This window comes from Cyphomyrmex costatus, unplaced genomic scaffold, assembly GCF_001594065.2.
Source record: "Cyphomyrmex costatus isolate MS0001 unplaced genomic scaffold, Ccosl1.0 scaffold158, whole genome shotgun sequence".
NCBI classification, from domain to species: domain Eukaryota; kingdom Metazoa; phylum Arthropoda; class Insecta; order Hymenoptera; family Formicidae; genus Cyphomyrmex; species Cyphomyrmex costatus.
In genome coordinates this window covers 506,814-517,214 of record NW_017275587.1, presented here as the reverse complement: position 1 = coordinate 517,214, position 10,401 = coordinate 506,814, and the positions used below count along the sequence as shown (strand labels likewise).

Below are 10,401 nucleotides of genomic sequence, written 5' to 3'. Positions count from 1 at the left end.
TGTGAGCTTCAATGGATAAAATACGAGAAAACATTTTGGCCTCCGAGATGTTTGCATTTTTTTTGCAGTATTAATACAGCGGCAATATATAACAATTTCCAATTAATCTGATAATTGATTGTGATATTTTACACATATTTATTTAAGGCTAATATACGTAATTATCGACTTTATGTACACTTCTCTTCTATTTTCACATATTATAATACAGTACACACAATCGACCGCAATAAAAGTTTTCTTTCCGTCGTTTCTTCTCTTCTTCTCAGGTAAAATGTCTCTACATTTCTGGCACCACCACTAGATAATACCAAATTATTGGTATAAAAAGGAAAAAGTCATGCAGAAACATTATACATACAGCATACGTATTTCTGCAGAGATAAAGTAAATATTTTGTCGCTACTCGTTTAGGTATCATACTGTTTCTTCCTTTTTTGTCTTTGTTTCGTCAATATTAACTTCGCTAACTTCGAACTTATCAGAAATTTCGTAGGAATTGTCTTCCGAGTACTCTTCGATATTCTTCGTTTGTTCTTTCGTAGTATTCGATTTTTTCAGATTTACTATGTTATCATTATTCATTTTCAATAAAGTCATGATACCCCAGCTGTTACTTTCAAATCTTTCGGTGGTCTCTAGCATGTAGATCGCGTCGTGCGACTTCGAAATTATGCGATTCAGCTCGTACAGACTTACGTTTTTGCAAACGTTCAATGTCGTTTCTAAAGGATTGGTAATATGAAGCGCAGAGCGTGACGGTTTTCGAATCTGTACACCCTCGCGAATGCATATGCCATACATTTGAAAATCAAATGTCGAATAATACTCAAAGAAATCGTATAAAAGCGTCTCCAGACTGTCCTGATTTGTCTTATATTTGTAATCGGGTGGCAATTTGCTAATATCCCGCAGGAAGGTGCAATCGATGCCATTCTCTGCGCAACGAACGTCATCGCTCGCTGTATAAAAGAAAAAAAGATGCAATTTACTAATCGCACGTCATATAATTCTTTTTGTTTATAATATATGTGACTTACTTGCATACAGCTTTAATGTTTTTAAGGACGGCAATATCTTCTTTTGTTGTAAAAAGAACAGCACTAACAATGTAAGGGGAAAATTTGTTATCCACTGTCCTGGTACGTCTAATGTTAATTCCTGACTCTTCGCCCATACTCGTATTGCTATAACAAGCGGTCTTACTCGCCAATCCATTTCTCCGTAAAAATTCAATAATTCGGTCATATATATAGCAGTCCTGTAGAAAAGATCAGTATTGACGTTTTTGTTTTTTTAACCCTTCAACTACAGTTGAAATATGAAAATTACGTTTTAAAGTATCCTATTTAAATTACAAAATATAAATAAATCTTCGGCGATTGATAAAGAAAGGTTCAAAAAGTTTTTTTTCTCTACATTTAGAATCTCAGCACTAATAGATATAGATTGTATAACTGCCTAAAATTTGTTGCTTTGAGTTTAAACAATCCGTTGCTGTAGTTGAGGATTCATTATGAAAAAACAAAAAATCTCAGGTGAAACTAAAATGTTTAGACTTACATATTTGTTGCACTCAAGTCACATTCAGTAAATGTGTAGTTATAACGAAATTTGATTATAGGTACTCGAGCCTCCAGAATCCTTCTTACATTAAGAATTCCAGGAATGAAATGCTGCATGGTGTTTGCGAGTATTCCCAAAAATTCTTTCGTTTCATTCCTATCGCTATTGTTCATAGACTTTGTGTGAAATACCAATCTACTCATGAAATCATGCTACAAATGTTACAATCCATTGGTATGTAGGATTAAGTACGTAAACATTTAATTAATTCAAACATTATTTATATATTTACTTTTCTAGTGTCATCAGGAACAAGAACTAAATCAAGGTCACACCTTCTTCTTCCAAAACCATTTAAAGAAGAGCCAAATGGCAGAACTTTTATATTCTGAAATAGTCTAGAAAAGTATTGCTCTAAATGATGAGCAGTGTGAAATCTCAGTCTTATCTCTAAATCAGTTAATTTCATTGTCTCGTAAAGAATTATTATCTGCCCTGATATCTGCAAGGGTTACGAGTTTTATGAAGCTAAATGTTTTGAATAATCTTAACTATGACATCATGAGCTTACCGATTTTGCATTATACAATAGCTTTGCTTTCTCTGCTTCGGTATGTAATGGACAACCATTTTCTACAAATAAAGGTAACTTTTGCTGATTATTTTTCTGTGAAGTAGTACTTTGTCCTTTACGAAACCATAATACCGACGACTTTACAGGAGTAATATATCCGTTTGCAAAAGAAGCAGACGACATAACTTGATTTATCGACACTGTATCTTTAAACTCAACCAAGATATAATTCTGAAATTAATCACAATATGGTACTTTTCTAGCACAGTATTTAATATTAAAATGTATTAATATTGTACTTAATTTTAGATAAATATTAAATAGTAGTTGACATACTTGTTGATTATTTATGTGGTAGTGGTGCATACTCAAGACGTTTCCAAACTGTAAACAATAATTATGGAGATCATTGTATGATCTCGACGAGTACACTTGTATTAATAAGCTTCGACATGCTTGATTTCTTCGTCTGGTGATTTCAGCCTCGAGTGTGCTTTCTGCAACTGCCAGATATAAATTTTAAAAACAGATGAATAACTGTAGTTTATGAAAAAGATCGGTTTAGTTAGAAGATATTGATTCATGCTACATTCTCAGCAATTACGTTAAAGTTAGTAAACTGTTTGAAAAGGACTATGTAATAGATCTGTTCATTTTAGCTGAATTTCTTACAGTTTTTCTTTTTTCTCCGACATAAAAAGAAAAATAAAAGATGAACGGAGTAAAAAGTTCAGTTAAAAAGAACGGGCCTTGTTATATTATTTCTTTTCGCTTATCGTCACCGAGTAATAAACTTCAACGTGCCTTCAACCTGTTCTTTCAGGTTATGTAGCACAATACTTCTTGACCTAAGTATAGTTTATTATTTTATCACTTTGGCTATTTTATAATAACCTCGTGGAACAAAAGTTCATTTGAATATCTATAATTTCTCATTTTAATATTTCCAATATTATTACTTTATATTATTTGTAAGCTTATAGGTTATATGCTAAATGTATCATGTGACATACCTTGTTTATTGTTTTTATGTTGTGTGACAGTTGATGTTACCGAGATGCGACCGCGCGATTTTAATCTACTTGTGCCCATTATAAACTTTTTGCAATAACAATGACTTAACAACGAAAAGGTATTCGAATTAGCACGACCAAAGAGCGCCATTTTTAAATGTGCACATAGCTCCGTATACAGCGTGCAGCGCGTACCGCGCACATGTGCGAATAGAATGAAGAGCTCCGTTCTTTATTGCACTCTGATTCTGAACTGGTGCACATGGTGCAGATAAGTTGAAGTAAAACAAATATACGTTCGTTTCATTCCATTTCATTCAACTTATATTGCACAGTGTGCACCAGTTCAGAGAGTATAGAAGTAAAAAACAAATTCAACTGCATATTCTACACATTCTACATCATGCTCTACTGTATGTACAATTAAGATAGCTGCGCTTAGAAAAAAAAATGTGCTTTTCCTTTCATTCTTTGACTCTACCTTTCGAATTGATGACTTTTGCGAACTTAAACTTTTATTGATAATATTATAACCAAGGTCGATATAATTATTTATGATTGATAAATTTGCCAGTGATTTTGTCGACTGTCTATATAAATTCATTTATAATTACCAACGTCAGTTATCGATAAAGATTTAATTTAATAAAATATCGATAAGGAATATCAGGATAATCAGAGTAATTAATAACAATGAAATTGATTAACAATAAGATGGCACTAATAGAATTTCAAGAATTTTTTTCAATTCTGAATTTTCAAACCGCATATAGAAGCTTAAATTTTTAAAAACATCGACAAAATATTAATTTTTTTTACATTTTCTCCAGATACGCAACAATGTATCTTGAACACATTATTACTGTGCGGCAATTATAATTGTAGTTTGATGATTTAATGATGATTAATCGGAAATTTGTGACAGCTGTGTTTTCCTATTGTGACTCGCGGTGCAATATATATGTACGTCCGATAGTGGGACATGATAACGGCAGCCCGATAGGCGATAACTGAGACTGAATTGCGCCACTTATGTGAGAGATGACCGTTGTGAGAAATGATCATCTGTGATTTTTTCTTCTGACCCAAGGAAGCATAGATAATGTGGAAACTAGGCATACACGAGCTCACACATCCAGAATCGCTGTCAGAACACCAGCTTCGCGAGATTCTGGAAAACGTAAGTTGTAGGTTAGACGTGTTTACAAATTCTCTTGACTTATTCGTAGCTCTTTTCTACTTTCGTATCCGATTTCATTGAAAAATAATTCAATATACGTGAAAGTCATTATCTGAATTATTTCAAACTTCAACGAATGTTAATATGATACAAATTTAAGTTAAATGCCATTCAAAGTAGACTTTATGAATTGTTTTTATATAAATTTTACAAACCAAAATAACATACTTTAAATTATCTGTAGAAAAACAACGATGATATATGTTTGTTTATTGTTATGATTAATAATCGTTATAAAATTTTAGTTATATTTTTCATAGTGTCTCAACATCTTCATATCTTTTTTTTATTTTTATAGAGTTGTATTCAGAATCTTAAATTTGAAAAACTACGTAAAAGTGAATTACTCGAAATGTATAAACGAGTTGCAATGCCTTTACCTCAGCGGCAACGTGGAAATGCAAAAAACACAGTTGATATGACAACAGAAAATTCTGTTACAGTTGTAAGGTAAGTTTTTTATTTAAGTAAAAAATATTTTGTTTAGGTGTAAAGAATATCTTGAGTAAACTAACAGAGAATACATGTTTTAATGTGTTAACATTAAACTTGTCTTTCTTTTAGTGATAATGATACATGTAGCTTAGCTATAGATTTGAACAAAGGAAATAAGAGGATATTCCAAACATCTCATCCTCAGATAGATTTATTAAAACCTTCCTTTAATGATCAAAAGTCAATGAGCAAGAAGATTCGATTATGTTCAACGCCAAAAGTGGAAATTGGATGCAATGGAATTTATAAACGCAATTATGGAGAACAGAGTGAGGTATATGTATATATATATCTTATTTCTTTGTTAATAAGTCTAAATGAGATAAGTCAAATGAGTCTAGAGATAAGGTAAGAGACTAGATAAAGTTAGAGTTTTCTCTTCAACAAATAAGATTTTGAGATAAGATTTTATATCCAACATACAAGTTTGCAGAATTAAGTATTTACATAAAGTCTGTTTCTATTGAAGTGTGATATTTTATGAGTTTTATACTATAATCTTAATTTGTAAGTAAATAACAGCAGATGTATTTGAACCTTTCAGGAATCACTGCCGAAAAAACGTCAGAAGATAACATGGCCTTAAGCGATAAGAGAAATATATGCCCTATTTTTTTTTATCCGTTATAGAAATTTAATTTTAAGTAGTAATATACTAATACAATAATTTCTATATTGCATGATTAAACCTTACAATGTTTTGCCAGTAAATGAAGATTAGTTGCTAATCTTGTCTTTAAAATATTTATGAATGCAAACAAATCGTTTAATACTTTGAATCATACTGATTTAATCAGATTGATTTGACTAATAACTTTTTGTGTTTTTCGATAATTTTAATGTTTAAATAATGTAAAAAGATAGATTTTATGTGATTCTATAAGTAGGTCTATATAATTTACTTTGTATAACTTTTATTATACAATTTGCGTAAAGAAATCGGAAATTGTATTAGATACGATTGTTAAATTTGGCAGCTGGCGATACATACAAAAAGGCTTACATATATAACATATATTTAATATATGTATCTCTGCATTGCTGTGTCAGTTTATTTTTAATTTAATCGGACACTCGACAATTGTATATACATGACAAAGTCATTTTGAGTGTTAGGACACTGAATCAACAGTATTTGATACTAAATGAATTGACATAGACGTGCGTTTGTCAAGGTAATCTTATTGTTTTGCGACATACAAAAATGTAAACAGTATTCAATAACAATTAAGTTACTTAAAACGATCTTTTTGTTATGTCATTTTTAATACGTAATATCGCTCGCTCTTATTCATATTATATGCACTGATCATGTTATAATAAAGTGGAAATATCGTTAACGATTGTAAATGTAAAATATACATACACATATTAGGTCTGTTCTTTGTAACTGCGTTATTCATTTTCTATACTTTAAATAAAATAAATATTTAATTAAAGGTTGAAGAAAAGGCACAATTCAGCTATAAAGAACATAAATCTGGAGACACGATAGTGCATGCCAAGCGCACGACACTGCCGTGCCTCCTTTACGCGAATCTGAGAAATTCAGGGGATTGAGATTTATTATACCGATTAAAGTTTGTATTGCGCAGGATCTATGCAGTGTACGCATCATCTTTTTATGTGCAACATTAATCGATAAAATTTAAGTCATCCATTCATTGTGTGAATAAATGATCTTAATTATTTTAATATTGAATAAAAGTATCAAAACATGGACATGTGTTTATCATATATGTGTGGCAATACTGACATAATATTAGAATCTATTCACAGGAAATAGCCTCTTTTAAAGCTTCCATTAAAAAAACACTTATATAATCCTAAAAAATTCCAATATACCGTTAACTTCTTTTCTCCTTTAAATATTTATAAAAAGATGTAATTCGGATGTAATTACCGAACATTCTATCATATGTTTGACATAATCCATTTAGCTTTATGTAATACAATATCTACAATTAATTATATACGGAATTTATTTTCAAGATATAACAAAGAAAGATAAAACGAAGAAGCATCAGCGATATTATGTTGCGTAAGCAAACGAGAGTGGTTTGTGGAGTTGTTTCACGGTCATGATCAATGTTCGTCCTCGTTAATTTATATACATATATATATATATATATGTGTGTATATATATACTGAATGATTCATTTTTGTTTATGAAGGAAGGAAAGACGAGACGAAGATGATTCACGTGCCTAACGAATCCGTAATCTCGGCGGCGATCGGTACATCGCATTTTTATGATGCAAGTTGAAGTCTTGGGAACTCCCTGAGATTTTAAAATACACACGTAAATACTCCATCGAATTATTATTCAGATAATTATTTCAAATACAAAATAAAAAGAGAGTAATAACATTAATAAACTATTATTTTTTTCGTTTCTTTGTACCTTGCAATTCATTATTAGTATTTTCACTGCGTACACTTTTTTTGTATTATATCTGAAGAGGATTTAAACTTAAAGCCGGAACATGTAATTTTTATGTATTTTTTGTAGCTTTATTAAATTTTTTATTTATTATTTATAAATGTTTATCATAATTTTCGAATATTTCTTGTTGACTCTTATCGCCTTTAATATCACACAATTGTTACTTTCTAATATTGAGAGTTCTTTATTTTCTTATTCATTAATAAATATTTAATAACAAATAAATAAAGAATTAGAATTGGAATTCTTTTATTTTATGGAAAGGAAAGAAATGAAGGGGGACTTTTGATTAGGTCATTCTTTATTCATTATGTTATATGCATTATGTAAAACTTTATGCTCTCGCCATACGATTTCACGGAATTCTTATTATTAAATTTAATTCTTAACTGGAGTAGGTTCATTGGACTTATAATATACACTAGTTAAGGATCAAAGAGCCTTTATGTAGTATTATTTTTATAACACCAATTAAGGGTTAATTATAAATATTAACGAATGCGACGACTGTGTGTGTGTGTGTATCGCACGTTCTTATCCGAAGGCGAAATACGGGACTCTTCCGAAAATAAATCATCCTCATATTTGATATTCCCGGTCCGTCACCTCCCGTGGCGGAAGCGTTACATTTATAGCCAGTACCAAAATCGCCAGAATTACGCAAGGGTGAAAGCACCGCCGTGTATGCTGTTGCATAGAAGAATTATTGGTCGCGTTCATCTCGTTTCCTCACGCCTCGCAGCCGCATAATCTTCCCGATCTCGAAAAACGCTCGGCGTTAAATCACACACGTCGTTTTCTCTATCTTTAAATCTGCTTTCGAAAATCTCCTGCTGAAATGGTGGTGTGTCTCAAAACTACATAATACATATATACACCCTCGTCAAAATCTACACAATATTTGAAACTGGTTTTTACACCGCTCGCATCTTAACGCCTCGCGTGCGTTATAATTTTTACAGAAGAGAGGTAGTTCAAATAACTTCGTTCACGAAAAAAAAAAAAAACCGCCGATGAGCGTGATGTATTTATTTGCTCGTAGCGTTTATGCAATAAAATTAACATTCCATGACTGCATCTGAACGCGCGGCTCCCGAGACATTCCGTGAATGGTGAGCGCGATTAAGCGATGCCGTGCGGAATTTAATAAACCGGCCAATTCGGCGCTCAAGAGACTTTCTTTCTTCCTCGTCCGGTATACATATGTATGTATATCGGCGAGTCATAAATCGAGAGCGAAACTTCTGTCATCGCATCACGTACTACGCTACTTCGAAGGCTGCTTGCGATGCAACGAGGGATGCGTCAGGCAGCCGCTGACCACCCCGATGCTGCTATAAATACGTTTGTCACCGCTTGTTCGAACGTCAGTCTCGTTTGCGACACGTTTACCGATACACAAAACCATATTGAACGGAAAATGGCCATCAAGGTACGCCAAAGGATCACATCGAATTCATGTATTCATTTAAACGCTATTACAAACTTTGAATGTTTCTCGTGCAATATTTGGCTATTATATTTTATATTGTTTGAATATTTGAGAGACACTAGTTACATTATATTAATGCTTTATATCATATTACAGTTAACAATCTTAGCTGGAGCAGTGCTCGCGATATGCAGAGGCGCGGTCATCCCATCGTTAGCTTTCCCAGCTGTTCCAGCAGTTCCAACTGGCCCAGTCATTCCGACTACTCTGGCCGCACAGCCGGCTTTGCCAGTTGCTGCAATTGATGCCACAAATTACGATCCTCATCCTCAGTACAGTTACTCCTACGATGTCCAAGATATATTGACTGGTGATGCGAAGAGTCAGCACGAGAGCAGAGATGGTGACATCGTCAGCGGCAGTTACAGTTTCATCGAGGCCGATGGTACCAGGCGAATCGTCGAATATACAGCTGATCCCGTGAACGGATTCAACGCCGTGGTCCGTCGGGAGCCTCTGGCAGTGGTGAAACCCGTCGTTAAGGTTGCCCCGTCCCCGCTCATTTATTAGTCCTGAAGGATGTGCGATAATGGCTGTTCATAATGGAAAGAACAAATTTATTAAAATGTTCACAAATTAGCTAAATACAGATTAAAAAATAATTCCCAGCAAACAGCTGACGTTATTTTGACGTCAAAATGCTATAAAAAGTTTTGTCACTCTAACCAGTTTTAGCGTCCTATGTAATTATTTTCACAGATCTGTATATCTATAGCTAAATTTTTATATACTTTAGTAAAACCGTTCTTTCCGTGTTTATAGGACGAAAACTAGTCACACTATATATATTGTATTGATGTTGCTGCATGAAAATCGTTAATTGTTAATGTATGTTTTTTATTAAAGATTTTTTTACAAACTATGTGCGAATTAATTTTATCATAACTTCGCTATCAGATTACGTGTCCAATTTTTACTTTGTATCTGTGGACCGTTATCGCGAAACGTGTTTCATAAATTTGTATTTTCGTAAATTTTTCGTGAGTTTATATGAAACAAGTTCGTTTGCAATGGACAAATTAATATTATGCGGATAAAGTTGCTAAGTTATGTAATGGCGTGTAAATTTCGCGAACTCGGGTTATAAACTCTGGCTCTCCTTTGTGAATATAACCGTGAAAGTGTACAGATCATCAGATTATATACACGTATTGACACAAAACTTACAAGCGACAAATTTATATGGAATATGTCGTATACTATACTGTGATATTTATATTTTACATATTACATAGGAATCTCTAGAGAAATACATATATTATTGCAAATTTAGTTAGTTTCAAGATTTGAGGAGTGAAACAATTTTTGAAATTATAATTTAATCTGTTTATATATATATATATATATAATTTTGAACTTTTTCATTAAAATTGATGTATAAATATGCTAGCAAAATGAGATATAATAAAAAAATCTTTCAAAAGTAAAATAAAGAAAAATTTATATAATTTTTGATATCCTTTGTAATTACATAAGATTTAAAAAAAAATATATTTTTTAAATAAAATTTTTTTTTAAAAAAGGTTGCCTTCTTGCCAAAAAAAATTAATAACGTATTAATTATGAATGATTTTA

The 10,401-nt window shown here is 32.1% G+C and overlaps 2 protein-coding genes across 3 annotated transcripts; one reads left to right on the top strand and one right to left on the bottom strand.

Annotated features, from left to right (window-relative positions):
* Nucleotides 1-403: 403 nt before the first annotated feature.
* On the bottom strand, nucleotides 404-3,312 carry MTPAP (mitochondrial poly(A) polymerase). Of its 2 annotated transcripts, none has more exons than XM_018536746.1 (7): nucleotides 3,154-3,312; nucleotides 2,477-2,643; nucleotides 2,138-2,371; nucleotides 1,859-2,068; nucleotides 1,564-1,778; nucleotides 1,041-1,261; nucleotides 404-962 (listed from the first exon to the last, which is right to left on the bottom strand). In XM_018536746.1, the coding sequence occupies exons 1-7, from the start codon at nucleotides 3,302-3,304 to the stop codon at nucleotides 418-420; spliced, it is 1,743 nt and encodes a 580-aa protein (XP_018392248.1). In that variant the 5' UTR covers nucleotides 3,305-3,312; the 3' UTR covers nucleotides 404-417. The 2 variants fall into 2 exon arrangements, with proteins under 2 accessions (XP_018392248.1, XP_018392249.1); XM_018536747.1 differs by having other exon boundaries at nucleotides 2,477-2,637.
* A 794-nt stretch (nucleotides 3,313-4,106) lies between these two features.
* On the top strand, nucleotides 4,107-9,336 carry LOC108771399 (uncharacterized). Its single transcript, XM_018536672.1, has 4 exons — nucleotides 4,107-4,333; nucleotides 4,692-4,843; nucleotides 4,958-5,162; nucleotides 8,923-9,336. Exons 1-4 carry the CDS (start codon nucleotides 4,256-4,258, stop codon nucleotides 9,334-9,336), a joined length of 849 nt encoding a protein of 282 aa, XP_018392174.1. The 5' UTR covers nucleotides 4,107-4,255.
* The last annotated feature ends 1,065 nt before the right edge of the window (nucleotides 9,337-10,401 follow it).